Source organism: Myzus persicae, unplaced genomic scaffold (genome assembly GCF_001856785.1).
Source record: "Myzus persicae strain clone G006 unplaced genomic scaffold, MPER_G0061.0, whole genome shotgun sequence".
Classification (NCBI taxonomy): Eukaryota; Metazoa; Arthropoda; class Insecta; order Hemiptera; family Aphididae; genus Myzus; species Myzus persicae.
This window is the reverse complement of record NW_019104089.1, coordinates 59705-80460: the sequence shown is the minus strand read 5'-3', so window position 1 is coordinate 80460 and position 20756 is coordinate 59705. Positions and strand designations below refer to the sequence as shown.

The window sequence follows — 20756 nt, the reverse complement described above, 5'->3', positions numbered from 1 at the left end:
TAGATTTTAAAGAAACTTTTAAGCACTTCACAATAACTTTATTTAGATTCTAATAAATTAATATTAGTAAAAATGTATCCCAAATATAACAAAACACAGCCTAATTTAACAGATATTCTTATTGATAGAATATGTGTTTATGGATGATATAATGGTAAATAGTGAAGGGTAGGTATGTTAGGTTAGTAGATTTGTAAGTAGACATATAAGACTAACTGGAACAACTATTTATGCTTGAAATGCAAGTTCTTACACTAATAATATACCTAGTGACACTGTTACCATTAAGAGATTATTTTTGCCTTTTGATTTTATTTTAAGTCTAATCCAATAAATTTATCTAAAGCCAAATTTTTTCTTACTAATATGACTTTTTAGAGTTCAGAAAACTACTTACATGTACCCAGATAAAATGTAATAATGTTAAAAAAATATACAAATCTTTACACTTATTTACATAATAAATATAATTAAGGGTAATAGTTTATTTTCAAATAGGTAGGTAATTTTATTTTTTGATAAAATCAACCTAATCAGTATCTAATTGTATGCATGTATAAGGAGTTTTATGGATTGCAATAAATTTTATCAAATAAAGATGAACAATCTCTTATGTCATTCTACCTACATAGAGCAGAAAATAAAAATAACAACAATAAGACAATCAATAAAATGTTGAAACATATCTATAATCAATATGTTTCATATAGACAATTAGGAGCATTAGAGTTTAGAGATAGTAACATGCTATCTTTGTGTTGATATGAGGTTTTAAAAAAGATGTAATTATCATATTAAGAACCTAATACTGACACTAATTAATCTAATTTTGTGTTTATTTAATTTGAGTAGGTACCTTACTATCAACATTTTGATTGGTGAGTACAATAATGAGTGCCATTGAAAGTTGTGTTTGGTTTGAGTTAATAATGTTAGACCTTGACCTTAAGCAAGAAAATACTTTGAACGAGTACATGTACATTTAAAATTTTTAAAACCAAAATTCAATGGTATAGTGACAGTATTAAGACTTGATTTATCATTAAGATTCATTGAAAATACATGTCAAATGACATAAGTATGCAATACAGTGGAGACCAAGTCTACAACTACACCGTGAACAAGTATTGTTGGCATCACATACTCGTCTTAAGATTAAATTTTACGCAATACGACACAATACTTGATTGCGCAGATGGTGTCGCACACAATAGTAGCGTTGCAAGAGTCGGAGCGCCAGAAGAACACAAGACGAAGGAGATATACATAGCTCGATTCCACCGGTCGTCAGTTATAGGATGAAACCGGTAATAATAATTCTTCTATTGTTAGGGATTAATAACTATTAAAAAATATGTCAAGGGTTTGTTAGTTACCTGATGAAACTGAGTACATGTCACAGAGCGGGTACAGTTACCATCCAATCCGAACTGCATGGGTCATGTCCCGCGATAGTTTAAAACTACCAACTACGAACACTTTGAATCGTCGAATCCGGTTCGGACGGCTGCAACGACAGCGGCGGTCGCATTATCATTATCAGTTCGGCGTTGTTATTGTTGTTGTTGTTGATATTGTTGTTGTCGTCGTTGACGTAATCCACAGCCGCCACGAGATAGGCAGCACATTAATGACAATAATTATCAATCGGCGTATTGTTGTGATCCACTGTATTCGGACACGGGTGTCTATGATTACTTGACGTTCTGTCCGGCTGACCGGCGGCGTGCGTAGTACGCGAGTAACGTTGTGTTTACACGATCCGGCGGCCCGAGTACGGTACCATGGAATAATAATAATATAATATCTCGGTGCGTAAATGGCGCGCGCGTTGATGCCGGGGGAGAGAAAAAAAAAACCGTACGCGCGCACGTACAATAATTTTCCCGATAATAAAATTTTATCGTACGATACGGTCGTGGTCGGTTTCCGGTGTCCCGGTTGTCATCGGCGGTGTCCGGGTTGTCATCGACGGTGCCCCCGTATGAAAAAAAAGGAAATAGCTATCGAAACGTACAATATTATTTCGTTATTGTGAATGGTATTTATCGTTAAATATGGCAATCATTGGTTTTTTTTTTTTCTGCAGACCTAATCATTATTCATTATTCTTTTATTGCGATTTTCTAACCGATGCAGAGAAAATCTGATCAACGGAGATTGAAGGTAAAAGACATTTTCTTCACCAACCACATCACAGCCATCACCGCCGCAACCGTGGTGCAATCACTATAAGCATTCCAATATGGCCGGTTAACACAAAGCGCGCGTACAGTGTACACAACACAACACATGCTTCGTTCCGTTGACCCTGACCGTAAAGATTATGTACCGACGCGGCACCGTAACCGGCAGACTCGGTGGGTTAGACGGGTTGGTGGGTGGTGGGTGGGGGCCGTGCCGATAGTGTGCGGCCCGTCTGCAAGCGCTTGTGTGCGTGTGCCTTGTGTGTAGTGTGTACTACATGTCGTGCGCACGCACAAGCGCGCAACGTACCTACGTTTTGCCATTCGATAATCATGCGATACGTATTATAGGTACAACACGTACACGTAAATAATAATAATATAATGATACGGTACAATATTTTAGGCCAATATTATACACGAATAAAATATTGTACGCGCAAGTGTGTGTCGCGAAGGTGAACGCGGTCCGTGTGATCGGCACACCTGTCGGCGGCGGCGGCGGCGGCCGACTGTTTCACGCATCGCCGACGACACGACCGTTTCGCGCGCCGTCGACGACCCGGCCGTTGCGCGCACCGAACGTCGTAGGTCCGTTGTGTCGCCACACGATTTTCCACGGTTTTTGAGGCGTAAAAAATCACGTCCCATGCAGGCGTGGACGGCCCGACCGGTCGCTTGTCCCATAATCCCAGGCCGTCTGCGACGTTTTTGTTTTTTGAACGTGCACCGGTGTGCACCGCCGGCCGAATATCGCGGCCGTCTAATCAATTCCGTGCCAGCCCACCGCACCGCCCCGCCCCGCCCCCTCGGTACCACGACCTTAGCACTGATATCACCAGAGAGATGCTTCAAGAACTGCGAATGACGATCTTGTAGATCACGAACGACGGTGGATTCAGCGACGAGTCATCCAGTCGTTTGAAACGTTCCGTTTTCTTTATTTTTTTTTTTTGTCCGGTTTATTGCGTTTCTGCTTGATCCCGCCGTCTTGTCGTCCCGTCGTCAGACTACTCAGCATCGACATGAACTCCGCCCCGTCGTAGTGGTCATGCGTCGCGTCGCCCCCAGGTACGCTATCCCGACGACGTTTCTGCCCATCGTCTCCCGGCACTGTTGGGACGCCGGGCGTCTAGACTGGTCTGCGTAGCTGCCGACACGACTGGTATGAGGGCGCGTTGCACACTTTACTGTTAATGTTTCGATTGTTTGCTGCTTCCACACCGTAGTCTTGACCATACCACTGTCGTTGTTGCTCCGGTGGTTTTGCATTGTGTTTCGTGAGGTGCGGTCCACCAAATTGTTAGGTTGAACATACTCTACTATTGCTCAGCAACTACATTACTAATTTTAACCACTTTTCTGGTTAATATTCTGGTAGTTAAACCATTTGTCATGTTTACAGTCGCAGGTTCACGCTACACCGTGTCGGTTGTTGTCAAATGTGTTCAATTTGTATGTAACATTTGATAACTTTTGTATGATATTACATACGTATTACACATACAGTGTTTTGTGAATCTGGCTCTTAAGGTGCGACTCATACCCCTGTGCTTATCACATAGAGCAACTCAATTGTTGTTTATTATTTTTGAAATTCGTTTTATTAGGAAGTACCCACTTACTTTTATGCAGTAATCCATTTAATATTCAATATGTTTTTGAAAAAAGATATTGCCATTAATAACTGTATCTATCTTCTATATTATCTGTGTTATTTTCATTTTTTGGCATTTAAAGTGTAATGTATCTATTCTTGCCTAGCATTAACTTTTTAAAACTTTTTTTAGGATATAATGTTTAATATTTATCCACATTATGACTACCAAGAATGAAAATTCAATAAACTGTAATAGTTCTCAAAATGAAGCCAAAGGACGTCAGAATAGTGATAGAAATACTGTAAAGGTACTATCAACGGCTTACATTTTTTATTTTTAAACCATAAATCGAAATATTAACCACTTAATGTTTTTTAGAAAATTCCAAAAATGGATTTAAATAAGTCTGATTTATTAAAGCTTTTAAGCTATTTAGAGGGTGAACTCCAAGCAAGAGATATTGTTATAGCAACTTTAAAGGTAATACATTTGTTGTATAAAGTATAATGAATCCTTTATTTATATATTATATTTGTATCTCCATACAGTGTGAAAAAGTAAAATGTATGTTAAGAAACAGAGGCAGTGATCGTGTTGTTAAAGATCCATTGGCAGCCTTACAGCGTGATTGTTTTGCCACCTTTGAAACAAATAATGATAGTCTTTCATATCAACAATTAGGATCACTTGAAAATCTTGTATTACAGCAAAGAAGAACTCATTTGAGGATAGCTAATGTCTTAAAAGATAATCAAGTTATGCATCGAAAGGTAAAGTAAAATTAAAACTTTTAATTTTTTTGTTTTGTATTAAAATATATATGTATGTAGTTATATTATTGCTGTAGCTTTATCATCATAAGTTGTATGTATTAAAGACAGACAACTAAGTTCAACATTTTCAATTTACAAAGTTAATTGTATCATCGCAGTTTACCGCATAATAGCTCTAAATTATTATTTACCGGCTCTGCCTATGTTACAAACATCATATCGTGAATTGGGATTGAGGGTACTAATCAATACCCGAGTGACTGATGAAAACACATAATTATTATGTATATTCTGTTCCAAATAAGAACGCTCCGCTGTGGCACAGCCAAATGAAGCGACAATCGGATCTCCCCCCTCCCCAGAAATAATCTTTCTGTAATTGGTTGCTGCAGTGGTTGCCGTTAGTTGGTTGAAGTTTCCAAAACAGACAGCTTATGGTAGGGACATATGCTTGAATTTTGACTGGTTTTTGTGTACTGCCTGGTGCTGTCTTATTTGGAATAGAGTCTATGCAATTATAATTTATACTGTCGCCAGCACCCTGTATCACAGATCGGATTTGAATTAATAGAACCGGTCTACAATTTATCTAGACAATTGTTATTAATATTTGAACATTTTTTTTTTGTATATGTATTTGAATTAGATATTAGATCTGGAGCGATTAAAAAAACAACAGCTTCAGTATGAATACAAAAAGTTGCACAATACTTTTGAAGAAGAACGATTAAAACACAAGCAAATTGTATTTTTTTTACTAGCCGAGAGAAAAAAAATTGTAATGAAATATATTGAAGAAAGAAAACGATCTGAAGATCTCGGACAAGTAATGTATTTTTCTTCATTACAGTTATTAATATAATGTTCTGTTTTTATAATTGTTATTATTGGTTTTAATACTAAAAAATTATTTAATAATAAATTATTGACAAGTATATAACAATTTAGTATGAATACAACATCAAATGTGTATTGTTCTCCTATGATATTAAGACATTTGTTGTCCGCATTATATCAGTCTTGCAGCAAATGTGTGTTCAATAGAATCCATTTTGTGTTCAAGGTTTAAATAATGTAAAATGGATTCTGTTGAACACAAATTTGGGGGCGTCATATTTTCCAAAAGTTTTATTTCATAAAAGATAATTTAAACGAGTAAAAAATCCAAATTTCCTAATGACAGTTTTTAAAAAAACTAATGCAGAACAGAATTTTTTTAATTCAATAATTTTGCTTATTAAATTTCATATTCAGTTTTTAAAAATAAAATAAGCAATTAACCTTTGGTAAAATCTATAGTATGCAAATTCATATTTTAGATATTAAGCGAAGAAAAAAGTAAAATTGATTCAATGGCTGAAGGACTGGAAGAAGAAAGTAAAAAGTCATTACAAATGGAAGCAGAATTAGAAAAACAATTGACTTTATTTGATACTGAAAGCAAAAAGATGATGGCAGCTCTAAGCTTGGAAGAAAAAAAGTAAATTGTTTAAATGATTCTAGACATGTCTTGTTAGTGGAGTAGCGCAATTAGTACAGCTATTTTTTTAAGGGGCCGTAACACAGGCATTTGTTGTGTTACGCACTTATAAAATGGCCAAAAAATGTCCATGTTATGTCCTTTTAATGAGTGATGAGTATTGAGTATTACTCTTAAATAGATTTATCAGGGGTGGTTTTGTAGGTGAGGCACCATTTTTGCATACTGGTAATTTTACAGTTTTGATTTTATTTGTATACTTGCTTTTAAAATCTTAAATGTATAAATTAAACCTTGTTAAGCCAAAAACTCCAGTGAGTCTAAACAATTTCATTTCTCTCAAATTTCAACTTATCGAGATTCCACATATATATTATACATTAGGTAAACAACAATTTTGAGTATTTCTATTTGTATAAAACTTGCACTAACACAAGAATGGATAGATGAGTTTAGGTGTAAAGTTATAAGGTATTATAGCTGTTGCTATTTAATATTGCCACCATCACTGGAGGTTTGTTATTCCACAGAACTGGTAGCCAAAGTTGATACATGTGAGGTTATTCCAAACATGTGTAAATATGTAAAATAGTGTGAAGAGTGCATGCAATCACAGTCTACTGTCTCTAAACTTACAACGTACAGCTGGGTGCTTTTGTCACTAATACACAGCCATAGCGTCTGTTAGTGATCTTTTTCCAACATTATCCATAACCCATACCATTTTCAAAATACTTGACACATTGTATAGAATTACCTCATGTAAGAATACATGTCAAAACCACCACTGTTGTATTGTTATCTAACCTAAATATAGAAGGAACCAATTTACCAATTTTGAGAAACAGATTTGTATAAACATATATAAATTTAAATGTTCGATGTTCTAGAACAAAAACTTTAGAAGCAGAATTAGCAAAATGTCAAAGTGAAATTATTTCATTAGAAAAAGAACTGAGTGAAGTACTTCAAAATAATTTGATGGAGCTTTCCAGTAGATCTTCAGGTAATTATATTTAACTTCAGTAAATTTATCAGTTAATCAGTAATTTTATATTATTTGAAATGTAGGTAAGTTTCTATAAATGTATGATTATAATTTCTACATACTTAACAGATTTTGTCCAAATATTTAAAAACTATATCACAAAAGTCAAAATTAGGACTTGGTTGTTCATGAAATTACGGGTTTTTTGTATTTACCTAGTCTTATGCCAACTTACATATAAATTTGATGTTCTACCGAATCAGTACTTATTGTTTATTGCGACTTTTTACCTGTACAATTTTCTAGAGCATCACAGTTAAGTGACTATATTATTTTAAAACAATTTTGTTTTCTGCAAGAAAACATAATATAAATAGATTAGGTCTGCCTAACAAGTATTAATACATGAAGCATATAGAAACATATAAATTCTCTGCAACATATATGTAGGTTACAAGCAGAATTTTACATTTCATTTACAACATAATATTTGATTCTTAATTATAATTTAGATTCATAATCCACATACTTGTTTCTTTGATAAAATTCAATGTTCAATACTCAATAAAAATATTGTTACATCAAAGTTTCAATACTTTTACATTTGCCCGTTTATTTTCAATCGTTGTCCAAATATTTTTGGATTTAAGATTAAGGAATAGTTATAATGGTGTTCTTTCATAGAATTTTCATGACTGTATAAAAAGGGTTTGTGTACATAATACTCATAATAATATGTTACAGTAAAAGTAGACCATTTCCTTAGGACTATGGTACTGTCTAATTTGGATGGTCAATTTAGTCAAAATTGTTCAGTGTCTGGCCTTAATCAAATTGCCTAGTTCAGCTCTGGCAATAAAAACTACAATGATTTTTACTTTATTTAATATGTTTTCATAATTCTTAGCTTTAGTCAAATAATAAATTATTTACCTTTTTTCTTTTTTTTATACAATTTAAAATATTGCCTATATACCCAACAAAATATTAACATAATTCATTAAATTTTGATTTTGGTACAATTGGCTGTTCCAAAACACTTTATTGGAACAACGGAGCTATATTAAAACCTAGACGTATGTACACTAAAATATGTGCTCTTAGTTTATAATAGTATGTAAAAAAAGACTGTTATCAATGCGTATTAAATTGACTGCAAACGTAGTATCTCCATAATTTATTAATTTAATAAATTTTTAATAATTTAAGTTACAATGTCCACTTTAGTACAGGCAAAATATAAAGTATGCTTTGACCAGGTAAAATATTACTGTTCCCTGGTAAAAAATAGTATTTTTATAAATTTTCCAGTAGCCTACATTGTATTCTAATAACATTATTTTTGAATTTAGATTTTTGGTTTTATTCTTATTGCCAGTATATATAAAAATTACATATTTATATCACTAAAACCAAAATTGTGTCAGCTAGAGATCTGAGTTACTGAGTTGTGTCCACAAAAGTAATTTTTATACAAATAGGGAACTTTTTTGGTACCTAAACTATATATATACCTCTTAACTATGTAGTCGAATAATATTTCTATACGACTAATATAGCTGATGTTGTACCTTAGAATTAATTTTTTACTCACATTTTAACAACTTTCATGCAAAAAAAATATTTTAAACTTTTAAAAAATAAATTTATTAGTTGATAAAATTTTTAGTGAAAGAATTAAAAAATGTATGTAGGAGTAGTAGTGTTCAAACAGATCCTCCTCTGCTGTCGGTCTAAACGGGGGGAAAAAATGTAATACTATTGATGGCTATTAATTTACTTTTAAAATGTTCTTAAATAATAATGTTAAAAGATAGTAGTCATGTTCTAGACTTACATGTAGATCTTATTTATGTCTTTGGTCTGTAAATGTAGAAAAGAAAATATAAAACTTTTTACTATATGACACAATTTGGATCTTTCTTATAAAACCTAACTCAGACCTCTCATGGAAAAACAGCTGTTGCAATACCATCAAAATACTATTTTCAGGCATCTCGTGTGCACAAAAAATATTGTTTGTGCTTATTTTGGTATTTGTTTTTATATAAAAGAAGTGAATATTTTACAATTTCAATTGCATGTTTGGTAATTTTACAGTTTCAGGTGTTAGAAATATGGCTTCTCCTAGTGATCCAATAATGAGTAGTGTTGCAAAAGTGGTTCAACCTACAGCAACTGCATCTAGTGTTCGAGTTTCTGGTCCAAGTAAATATTTTTGATATTTTATTTGATGTACCTAATGTAATAAGAATTATTCAAAATCCAATCAAACAGAATAAAAATAGCAAATTATAAATTAACAGCGATAATACTATTGATTAAAATAATAGATAATGGGGGAATGATGTGGCATGGTGGTTGTTAGTTGTCACTTATGTGTGCTGTATTCATGCATTGTCTGGCATCACTAGGTACTGGATAAGTGACTACCCTGACATATATGAATCCTCGCACCAAATAAACACATATTCCTCAACCAACAATAACCCTCCATACACTCAATGGCTTGTTGCCAAAGGTCATTTGTTAAAGAGTTCAATAGTAAATTATGGTTTAACTTAAATAATACAGTATTTTCATTTAATTCAACTTAGGTATTAAGTATATTAATGAAATTAAACTATTAATAGTATTCTAGTTATCATAAAATAGTTATCTTAGCCCAGTGTATTGTAAAAAAAAATTAACTAAAATATAAATCATTAAAAACTATATTCAGATTTTAATTGAAAAATTGATCTGTACAGTAATAATTATAAAAAATATTATAGCTTAAGTCAAAGTATATATTTTTAATTTAGTTTTTTGCACATCATATTGTTATACTCTTTTAAATCAACAAAAAAATAACTTTAAATAGATCCAATTTAAACCTTAAATTACGTTTGTGAAATACTCTTTCTGTGAAAATTGCTCTTATTTAATTTGACCCTTGTATCACATATATCCAATAATGTTCAAATATAAATACTCTATATTTTAGCACCTTTTAACACTTTAAATTAAATCTTTTATCAGAATGTAACTCAATTATTTTACTACAGTTTGAAATAAAAATATTTATTTAATGCCTTACTGTTTTAATATTTAGTAAATATGATTATTAAATGTACCTACTTCAATTTTATGGCAAAATATGTTTTTTGATTTATCCTTTTTTTGTCTGTTTTAGTGACTGGAATTGCTCGATCAGTAAATCCTGGTCAAAGTTTGCGTTGTTTGAAACCAATTAGTGGTAAAACTAATGATACACAGGTACCTTTATACACTTTTTAATTGTTGAATGCAACATTTTGTTCATTTTAAAATACCAAAACTGTATATTTTAGGTAGATAAACCACAAGACGATGAAGATTGTTCTACACCTTTAGACACCATTAAAAAACACCCTATTTCATTTGGTCGTAGTATGCAATCTGAGTCAGGTTCAAGTAGCACTGTCAAAAAATCATTGTTTGGTATTCAACGTAACATGTCTGTTCCCAATGCAACTGAAAGCAATATTCCTGGACTAATTAAGAAACAAATAACAACTGTGGGACGCGGAACACCACCTCCTGTACCGCCTAATAAGCCTATTATACCACCAAAAAAGGATCTAATATCATTCATAAAAAAGACATCAGTTGCTGACAATACTGCTTCTACTACTGATAAAGATCAAAAAGATTCTCAACTTAGGCACAATAGCTTTTTGTCTAATGAAATTTCTCCTGTGGATAAGACAGATGAAATGGTAAAAAATTAGACTTCAGGAATTCATGACGATATCAGCCCAGCGAAATTAACCTCATATAAAAAATCATAATTTTATATATGTGATCGCTTGACAAGACTTTAATTGTATTCTCAAAATAGATAAGTAGTTAATTTTAGTAAATAATAGTAAGTTAAAACTTAAATCATATTTTACTGTTACATACTTCATATTGAATGTAACAAATAATCATTGAAATTTATTTTATTTCTTAATTTGTTTATAATGATAGTTTTATTTTAATTGTACTTAATTAATTTAATATTACAAAATAATTTCTTGGCATACTAAATATCAAAAAGTTCCTAGACTGTGCATCTAATATAACTTGATATTCAAGACAAGCTTTAAAATTAAATGATATTCTAAAAATTATGGTTGATAATATAATGTAAGAATAACAACTTGCGTTTTATAGTTGTTATCGAAGTATATAGTACACCGCTCATATTCTGTTAACTTGATTTTATGTTAGTCTTACATTTTAAGGTATGTTTTTTTAAATTAAATGCTATACACTTTATGTTTAACATTTTAACATCATAATAAATCTTAAGCTTATTAAATAACATAACTTTTATTGTATTAAAGGTTATAACTCAAACACCTTGGACAAGTTACCATAAAAATGAATTATAAAGTTACATCTCCAAATTATTATCTTCCAAATAATATTACTACATGGTTGTATTATTATACATACTGTTATTTTAAATAGTTCATCAATTTAAATGCATTAAATAGTGATAAACAATTCTATAGTCTTGTTTAGAATTCATATTTTATTTTTTGCTATGTAAATTGTTAGTGCAAAATTTAACTATAATCTGTCCAGCGATAGAACAATCGGTTATTCTGCACATCCCCACAAAACATCTTGTCATAGTAGAAACGGTCTCGACAGCAGTGTTGGGGGGGGGGGATGTGCAGAACCGATGTGTTTTCTTACTGGACAGAGTAAACTTATAAACGGCTTAATATAGCCATTTATCACATTTGAGTTTATTATTATTTATATAATTTGTAAAAACTTTTCTTTGAACAGAAATAGTTTTAGTTTTATTAAATACATACCAAATTATCTAATGATAATATATATTTATAAGAAAAATATTTAACTCTGACATACAAATATTAATTTAATCATAGGTAGTTTTATAACCACTTTATAGGTAAAAAACAACACTGATTGTTGACAAAATATTAGGAAACTATCTAGTAAATATTTCGTTTTATTATTAGTTATAACATAAATAAAACAAATAAGAATATGTGGATTTTAAATATAATTTCAGACAAATATAGATTTGGTACGATTTTTCCTTTAAAATAAAATCAGACTTTTTCTTAATTTAATTTTTCCAAATTAAAATGTAATATATATGAACTAGTATTCATTTTGGTAAAAATTGAGTAGCACTTATATCATCACTTGCTATAAGATACAGCAGACAAGCATAATTTCAACGATTTAGTTTGACATAGAAAAAACTAATGCAGTTCTTGTTGGTAAATATAGCTGTAAAATAAAAATAAAAATAAAAAGAATTAATAATAATACAATTTTAATTATCTTATACATAGCAATAATTATTAAAATAGTGTTATTAATTAAATGTCTTTTAAAAAAATGGAGAGAAACATGGACATAGGTAGCTACTAGCCAATTATCTAAATATTAAATTAATAATATTTATTTTATAATAGTTTTTTGAATTTTTAATAGAACATTCAACATATCCAATTTGTTAAAATGTCTAACATTTAATAATTAACAACTGATGTTTTTTTTAAAGATAGGTGTAACTCAAATATAAGTAATTATCTAGTTGTTGAAATAATAATAATCAACTTGATTTTATCAAACAGTCTAAAAAAATATTATAATAAAACTGAGTTGCGTTTTTTAAATAGTACAAAAATAATATTTGATTCTCTTGTGATAAATCAATAGTTATTACTTAAAAATTATTTTTTTTATTTAATATAATCTAATCGGCCTAAAAACTAACAGTTATGTACTAAAATTTAAAAAAAAAAACTAAATATAGTAAGGATGTATTACATATTTACTGAACTTTTACAATATTACAACAAAAATTAAATATTCCTTAAAAACCTGTGCCAATTAGACATTAAAAAGAATAATATGTATTTAAGGGGCATAAAGTATCATAACATATAACTACATATTGTTATAAATGAATCTTTATTATAATTTTTTTTTTGTTAGAAAGTTAAATGTTACATATAATAGTAGATAATGATAGTTGTACACTTGCCAACATAAAAAACCTATACATTTTTTAATATTCCATAATATTTAGAAAATAGTGTGAGTTTATGATATATCAACTTTTTTTTTTATTGTATTATAATTTAAATATTCAATTGTTTACTATACAATGTGTAATAGTTTTTAATTCATTATTAAAAACAATTGGTTTACACTTGGAAATATTGATTCTTTTTCTTTATTATTTTAAATAGGTACTTTTATGATTGACCTGACCTTCCAAATAATATTATTAAGCATATTTAATAAGCCAAATATTTTTATACTAATGGTTTTGAAGGCAATTAGAATTAAAAAACAAAATTCTTGAACTGGTAAATGGAACTTGAATTTTTAGTTAGTATAAGTAAATCATCAAATTAAACCTTTTAAAATATTTTTACTTACGAAAGTATGATTTTGTCTACCGCTCCAATCACCATTGATAGTTGGATATGTAATATTGTTATCAATGCGACTGTGTCCTCCATATTCTGAATTATCACTATTTAAAACTATTTTTAATGGACCTGACAAATTCAAACCGATTTTATAATCTGTGAAACTTTTGGTTGGATGGAAATTGAATACAAACAATAAACCAGCTCTTTCAAATGCAATTATTTTATCATCTTCATGTTTTAAACTCACGTACGCCTACAATATTAAACATTTAATTTTGGAATAGTATTTCACCTAACTACAACAATACTATTAAATACTTACAGGATTGTCATTTAACCATCCATATTTATTTTCTAAATGATTCATACTTTTATCAAAATTGTTAAGAAACTTATATTTTAATGATTCATCATCGACTAAATTCCATTGTCGTCTGGCATAGTGATATGAACTTTGATTTCCGTCACGAGGGAAATCTAACCATTCAGGATGACCAAATTCATTACCTATTAAACCGAAAAAAAATTGTTACTAATATTTTAACTGCAACATTCAAACAATACTTTACCAATAAAATTTAAATATGCTTCACCACCAAGACTATTGGTGATTAACCGAATCATTTTGTGTAATGCTATTCCACGATCAATAATTAAAGACGGATCACTTGAGACAGCCATGTGTGTATACATTTCTTTATCCATCAACCAAAATGCAACTGTTTTATCTCCAACAAGAGCCTATGTACAAGTCAATGCAAACTATTATATTTTATTCTTCAGAAGTTCTTATATTCTCTGACTCAAAAATAAATTTTAAAACTATTATTAATCATGAAGCACATTACAATCAAATAATAAAAACAAACAATTGTTAAATAATAAGATAAAGTGAATAAATATACTAATAAGTATAAATTAATACATTTCAAATTATTCTTTAACATATTTAAACATTATTCACCACCTAATAAGAGTATTATAAACCTACATATAAATCAAATTTCTGGTTACTTTAATCTACAACACTTCAGAGCATCACATTGAATGCTTAAGAGTATAATAAATACTGTCTAAGATCATAGATAATTTTATTAAAATGATCTAAAAATGATAGCTTTAATCTAATATTAACCTGGTCATGGGATTCGGCGTAGGAAACTGTTTTTTCCATCCACCTTCGATTTGTAAGTGTATGAACAATATTCCCCATATTCCAATCATCATCCTTAACTTCCTTCAGCAGTTTAATCCACATATCAGGTATAGCCATTCCTAAACGATAATCAAATCCAAGTCCTCCTTCACTTACAGGTCGGCATGATGCAGGCATTCCAGACACATCCTATATTTGTAATATAAAATTGTACATTAAAAATAAAAACTTTAAAAATTATTAAATATTTTACTTCAGCTATAGTTATGCAATTGGGGTAGAATTTATGGAGCATATAATTTGCCAACATCAAATAAATTAATGCATCAGAATCAACATTAAGACCAAAATATTCATCATAATGTCCACTAAAACCTTGGCCAGCACCTCGAGAATGGTATAACATAGACGTAACACCATCAAATCTAAAATAAAATACAATGTTATGTTGCTATATCATATAATACTGAATATCATTTTTTTACCTGAAGCCATCAAAATTATATTCTTCAATATACCATCGCAAATTTGACAGTAAAAATCGCAACACTTCATACCTGTATTCAAACAATAATCATAAATTGAACTTGAATCAATGAAAATATACAAGTTTATTTACTCAGAATAATTAAAAAGTCTGCTATCCCAAAGGGGATGACTTCCTTTAGGTCCGCTATGAAAGTAACCAGCATCTGTACTATCAAACTGATTCAAACCATCTAACACGTTTTTTGATGCGTGGGAGTGTACAACATCTAACATAACATAAAGACCTTTACTATGTGCAACATCAACTAATTCTTTAAGATCTTCTGGTGTTCCAAAGCGACTGAAATCAAAATTAATTGTTGAATGAAACTGTAATATTTGTTAAATAGAAAATAACATTCTTTTTCAATACAATTCAAATTGCTTGTATAATTACCTGGAAGCTGCATAAAAACTTGTCACTTGGTATCCAAAAGAAGCATAGTATGCATGTTCCATAATGGCCATGATTTGAATTGCATTATATCCTTAAATAATACAAAAAATGTTTTTTACATTTAGTTATAAATAATATGTAAATGGATTATTTTTACCTAATTCTAGAATACGATCTAACATATTATCTTTGAATTCTTGATAAGTTCCAACTTTGTATTCTGATGTGGCAATCCCAACATGACATTCATATATTCGCAAACTAGATGGTTTTGGTACTTTAGGATATTTAAATTGATAAACCTTGAGACATATGTTTAATAAATTAGTAAATAATAACTACAAATTAAAAATAATATTTGGCTTATACTGTTTGGCTTATAATTTTTTTACATGTGTAAATTAGTTTCAACTTGTTTGAATTACTGGCTAATAAAAAAAAATGTTTATTTTCAAAATTCATTGTATATGTTATCTGTTGATCATTACTGATTTAGTAACCCATCGCATTATGTTCATATCACATATTCAATTTCTGTTAATCAGTCAATATGACATTCATATTCACATATACTCATGGCAATATAAATTTAGGTATATTGTGTTCAATACTGATTACTGGTAAATAATAAAAGTATTCAATTATTACTGTACGTATACATAGATAATATATTATAATATTACAACTTGAAAATATTAAATTTTGGTTATTTAAACAGCCATATGCATCTGTATACGTATGGTTTACTTTTCTTTATATGTAATTTAAAAACTGATATTAATTTATTTTTATGTAAATTTAAAAGTTTACAATTATAAGCTTTTTAAACTTAGTTTGTTCATTTAATTATAAATTTGTTTTCATTTTACATATAAATATAATCAATTTTTTGAATACACAATAAAAGCTTCAGAAACACTCACATGATCTGATGGATTCCAAACTTTTTGCTTAAATGTCACTCCTTCTTCACGGGGTGGTTGAACTACATAAGTTGCCCAGGGTGATATACGATCCATTTTTTCACCATGATGAGATTCTACTACAATCTACAATACGTTTGGTTAGGATTAAGGTACTAAATCATTTATAATTAAAATTATAAAGAAAATGTTATAAACTATAATTAAACTACCTTTATTTCTGATAAGTGCTTAATAATTGGTGTTCCATCACTGTTTGGTGGTATAGTTAATTCCCATTTTCCATATTCAAGTTTTTTGTAGGGATAATTTTCTCTATTCCAATTATCTATAATTAAATGACTATTAACTAATGTTTATACATTATAATTTATAACTCTTTCATTATACTATGATAATTTTTAACTGTAAAATATATGATTTACTAAATTATTTATTATACCTACCTAGATACTAGGTATTGGGTACCTAATAGGCATAATATATTTTTTAACTGTAGATAACTCATAGATTCTGAGCAGAACAATGAATGTATTAGTTTTACAATGTATGTATTTTTATGTGACATCACATTTAGGAGTAGTAAAAAATCCTTAACTTTGAGAGTGGTTCATGGACTTATAGTAGTAAACTGAACATAGTTAGTGTCTACTGTAGGGACAAAAAGTAAAAAATATCCAATACTTTTCAAAATTATTGGGAAAACCTAAAATATAGTATGGTAAACAAGTATTTATCTACCTCTTGTTTTGAACAAAATAATTTGGTGTGTAATAAGTGCTTGATCAACATCCCATGCGACATTCGTGGCAGAATATAATGCCTAACATCAGCCCCGGATGAGAGAGGCTCATGTCCTATGCATCCTTCAGCATAAAGAGAATATCAATAATGAAATGTTTACATAAAAATATAAAATACTATACTAATATTAGGTATAGAAACTAAAAAAATGTACTAATATTATTTGTACATGGCCTTGGTTTCTATACTATCTGATTATTAATAATAAAGTCCAATGTATATCAATACAAATTAATATATTAAACAACATACTATCTTCATTGTATCAAATATTCATTTTTTAATTTTAATTAAAACCTCTTGTTTATTTGTATAATACAAAATAGATTAAATTGGACCTATTCGATAATATTGCAGTTTAAGGGTAGGGAAAAAAATTCATTAAGTATGTTTACTAGAAAAATATAAGTTTAGGAGTGTATTAGAGACTAGAGAGTATAATATGGTGTACCTATACACTTAAGTCAAAATAATATTTAGAAACAAATCTATGCATGCATACAAAAAAATTACATTGTATAATTATTTGGTCACCCACAGTAAAAAAATGTTTTGTTATTATTATGGATACATACACTGGTTAATTGAGACTCTTCACATATTAGTATATTACAATAATTTAATATTAGAATATCTGATTATTAATTATAAATAACTAATAATTATTATGACAGTAAAAATCTGTAAGATTTACAATCCTCTCATGAGTTACCTACCTACTATTTAGGTACAAAAAACAACTACAAAGTACTAGTTACTTAGGATAAGTACTACAAATTTTAATTTTAATGCAAATATCAAAACTCTTTCTTTCACTAAATAAAATAAAATATTTAATACTACATAATATTTGTATATTATACTTGATTCAATATTATTATTTTAAATTATATCATAACAAATTAAGATTTTTGAATACCTACCTAATTTTAAAACATATAGATAGGTAAAACAAATTATTTTCATACAAAAGTATTAAATATATATGTGTAGGTATATATTTAATTAAGAGTAAAAATAAAATGAAGAATTTAGGAAATTATCGATAAAAGGTAAAACAATTATAAATAATTTATAAAAATGCTCCGGTGTTCATTTTAGGACATCAAAAATTACTTTACATAAGAGCTCTACACCCAAGTTAAGCCACCTGGCCGTAGCCACAGCCTACATAGCCTGTATAACTAGTGTTATATTTATTAAAACATTGTAAATAGGTATACAAATAACGGATACTCACTGAAGTCACCAGTGAGATAGAGCTGTTTAGCTCCTGGAGCCCATTCCAAGCAATACACAGAACCATCATTGTTAAAATGAAGACCAAACGTTTTGTAACCAGTTGTAAACGATTCTAAATTTGACTCGTCTTTTACTCTTTCCAAATAATCCAAAAAGCATGCATACCTATAAAAAAGTAATCATAACTTATATCTGATACAATAGTTGTATTTTCAATGTAAATTATAAATAAATATTATGAATACGTAACATTTTTTTTCTCAAACAAATATTTACGATTTAATAAAATAAATAATGATGCTTTATTGTATTATTTTAATCATCATAATTATTGGTAGTGAGTTTAATAAATAGTTGCTGTATTATCATTTACCTGCGTTTGAATTCCCTTTCGTAGGGTTTTAAATAGGAATCGCGATCCAACTGTTTTTGAAGTTCGGGCACTTCGACGTCCATGGGATCCATTTTAGAGTGTTTGCCACCCATAGTTGTCGGGACGAAGAATTAATTGGCAGCAAACCAGCAGCGAGAAGAAATTGAAAAAAAAAGTTTTTGGAAAGTTTCCCGATTTTGTTTTCGTTTGACGTTGGCCCTTGTAAACAGACGCGTGTCTCACGAATGGCTACTTTTGGCAGCGGTTCAACGGCGACTGCTTGCTATAGTACGTGGGTAATGGCATTCAGATAAGCGTCCGGCGTGGCTTATAATAAACCGAACGTAGAAAACAAGTTGTATAATACTTAAAATAAAATAAATACGTACAATTATCATCGAACAGATAAGCCTCAATCGCAGTCGTTATAATGTACCTACCGTAATTATTAATCATTACGTATAATATTATATTTTATAATATAAAAATTGTTAGTACACAAAATTTAGTACTGTAGTAATATTATACCGCCGGCCAGCCGTATTAATAATACTATACCCATATTAAAGGTATATCTATTAAATATTTAAATGTGTTATAACCTTTAGCCGCGACGACCTGCTGCTGCCCGAGAACCACTTGTTGTTTTATGTTGTCGTCATAGTCTGAGTAGAATCGTAGATAACACTCAAAGCCAACTGTAAACAATAATTATAATACGTACCTACCTATGTACAATAATGTATTATAATATATAGGCATAGGTGTAAGTATTATATACCTTCACTCGTAAATCTAAACCGTACGTGATTCTTAACACTCAGTAGGAAAAAAAATATTTTTATGTATTATATTGTTATTATAGGTGTAATACATCAGGATCGACTTTCTCGTTATGGTGTCGTTTTTCAACCCACATTCGTCATACGCAGTACGTAACTTCCTATACCTATTACTCTGTACTTACTACTTAGTTGGTATACTTACCTATATTTTTATCTTACAATATTATCGTTATCGCAATATTTTTCAGTGAAAAACCACAATAATATTAATACCTAATAGACTTTAGTTCAGATATTAATACTATTATTTTTACTAGCTAGACGTAAGACGTAACAGTGGTCAGTGGCGGAAATCGCCTAATTTCTTAGATGGGGGGTACACCGTCGGTATTAATGGTGAAACGAACCTAAAAGCCTAAAAATACCCATTAGTAACTTACTATTGACCCACCACCCACCAATCTTCCCGCTAACAATGTATAATAAACATAAGTACCATTAGCGTTACTATTTGCCTACTATAATTATTATTTAGTAAATGTTTTTGTCTTTCATATTGAGCACCTACCCCCGTCCCATAAATATTAAGAATATCGAGAAGCAACTGCTTCTCAAAGACCATGTTCGTTTCGCCACTTACTGCAGAGATCTGCTGTGGATCCAGAATTTACGTTAAAACATACAAATAAATTATTAAACATTGGATTGTGTTGGTGCTTTGATTTGCATTTTTATTGTTTGTTTGATTGTTAAATTAAAATAATGGGAGTTGATGGGGTCCCCTTGATGTACGATCGCATAGTATACATATTTTAAACACTAAGGCGCCGCCAATGGTGGTAAACATATAGTAATATAAATAATGAAATAACCAAGTTGACTAATGAAAATGTATTTAACTCAACTAGAATAATTCTCAGCTAATTAAATATGAACTCCTCTTGAGAGAACACTTGCCTGTGCAATTATCACCTAACTATATGCTCTTTCACAACAAAATACTTATATTTAAAAGTCATATCTTTACGGCATTTTAGACAACTTCAAGAACCACCAAAAAATATTCACCGATGCTTCTAA

General features: G+C 29.8%; 3 protein-coding genes across 7 annotated transcripts in view; 1 reads left to right on the top strand and 2 right to left on the bottom strand.

The window, feature by feature from the left end:
- LOC111038566 (nuclear receptor coactivator 2-like) overlaps positions 1–1841 on the bottom strand; it is a 49953-nt gene extending 48112 nt beyond the window's left edge. The window contains exon 1 of one of the 3 annotated variants that reach the window (XM_022321712.1): positions 1377–1841. Coding sequence is in view for 1 of the 3 variants with exons in the window: in XM_022321714.1 (XP_022177406.1) it covers positions 1377–1395 (19 nt within the window). In the remaining 2 variants the exon portion in view is untranslated. The remainder of the gene's footprint in view (positions 1–1376) is intronic. The other 2 variants (XM_022321714.1, XM_022321717.1) reach the window with 2 other exon arrangements.
- Positions 1842–3008: 1167 nt separating this feature from the next.
- LOC111038569 (uncharacterized protein CG10915) lies at positions 3009–12203 on the top strand. Of its 3 annotated transcripts, none has more exons than XM_022321722.1 (10): positions 3009–3351; positions 3977–4094; positions 4166–4267; positions 4336–4557; positions 5207–5386; positions 5880–6040; positions 6931–7046; positions 9129–9236; positions 10204–10286; positions 10361–12203. In XM_022321722.1, exons 2-10 carry the CDS (start codon positions 4005–4007, stop codon positions 10778–10780), a joined length of 1482 nt encoding a protein of 493 aa, XP_022177414.1. In that variant the 5' UTR covers positions 3009–3351; positions 3977–4004; the 3' UTR covers positions 10781–12203. The 3 variants fall into 3 exon arrangements, with proteins under 3 accessions (XP_022177414.1, XP_022177415.1, XP_022177416.1); XM_022321723.1 differs by having other exon boundaries at positions 3009–3257; positions 10361–10780; XM_022321724.1 differs by lacking the exon at positions 3009–3351 and adding an exon at positions 3372–3471 and having other exon boundaries at positions 10361–10780.
- On the bottom strand, positions 11868–19313 carry LOC111038567 (1,4-alpha-glucan-branching enzyme). Its single transcript, XM_022321721.1, has 14 exons — positions 18892–19313; positions 18517–18683; positions 16685–16800; positions 16473–16598; positions 15707–15851; positions 15550–15640; positions 15244–15453; positions 15110–15181; positions 14878–15049; positions 14604–14813; positions 14038–14209; positions 13791–13975; positions 13473–13721; positions 11868–12308 (listed from the first exon to the last, which is right to left on the bottom strand). Exons 1-14 carry the CDS (start codon positions 19002–19004, stop codon positions 12261–12263), a joined length of 2076 nt encoding a protein of 691 aa, XP_022177413.1. The 5' UTR covers positions 19005–19313; the 3' UTR covers positions 11868–12260.
- Positions 19314–20756: the final 1443 nt, after the last annotated feature.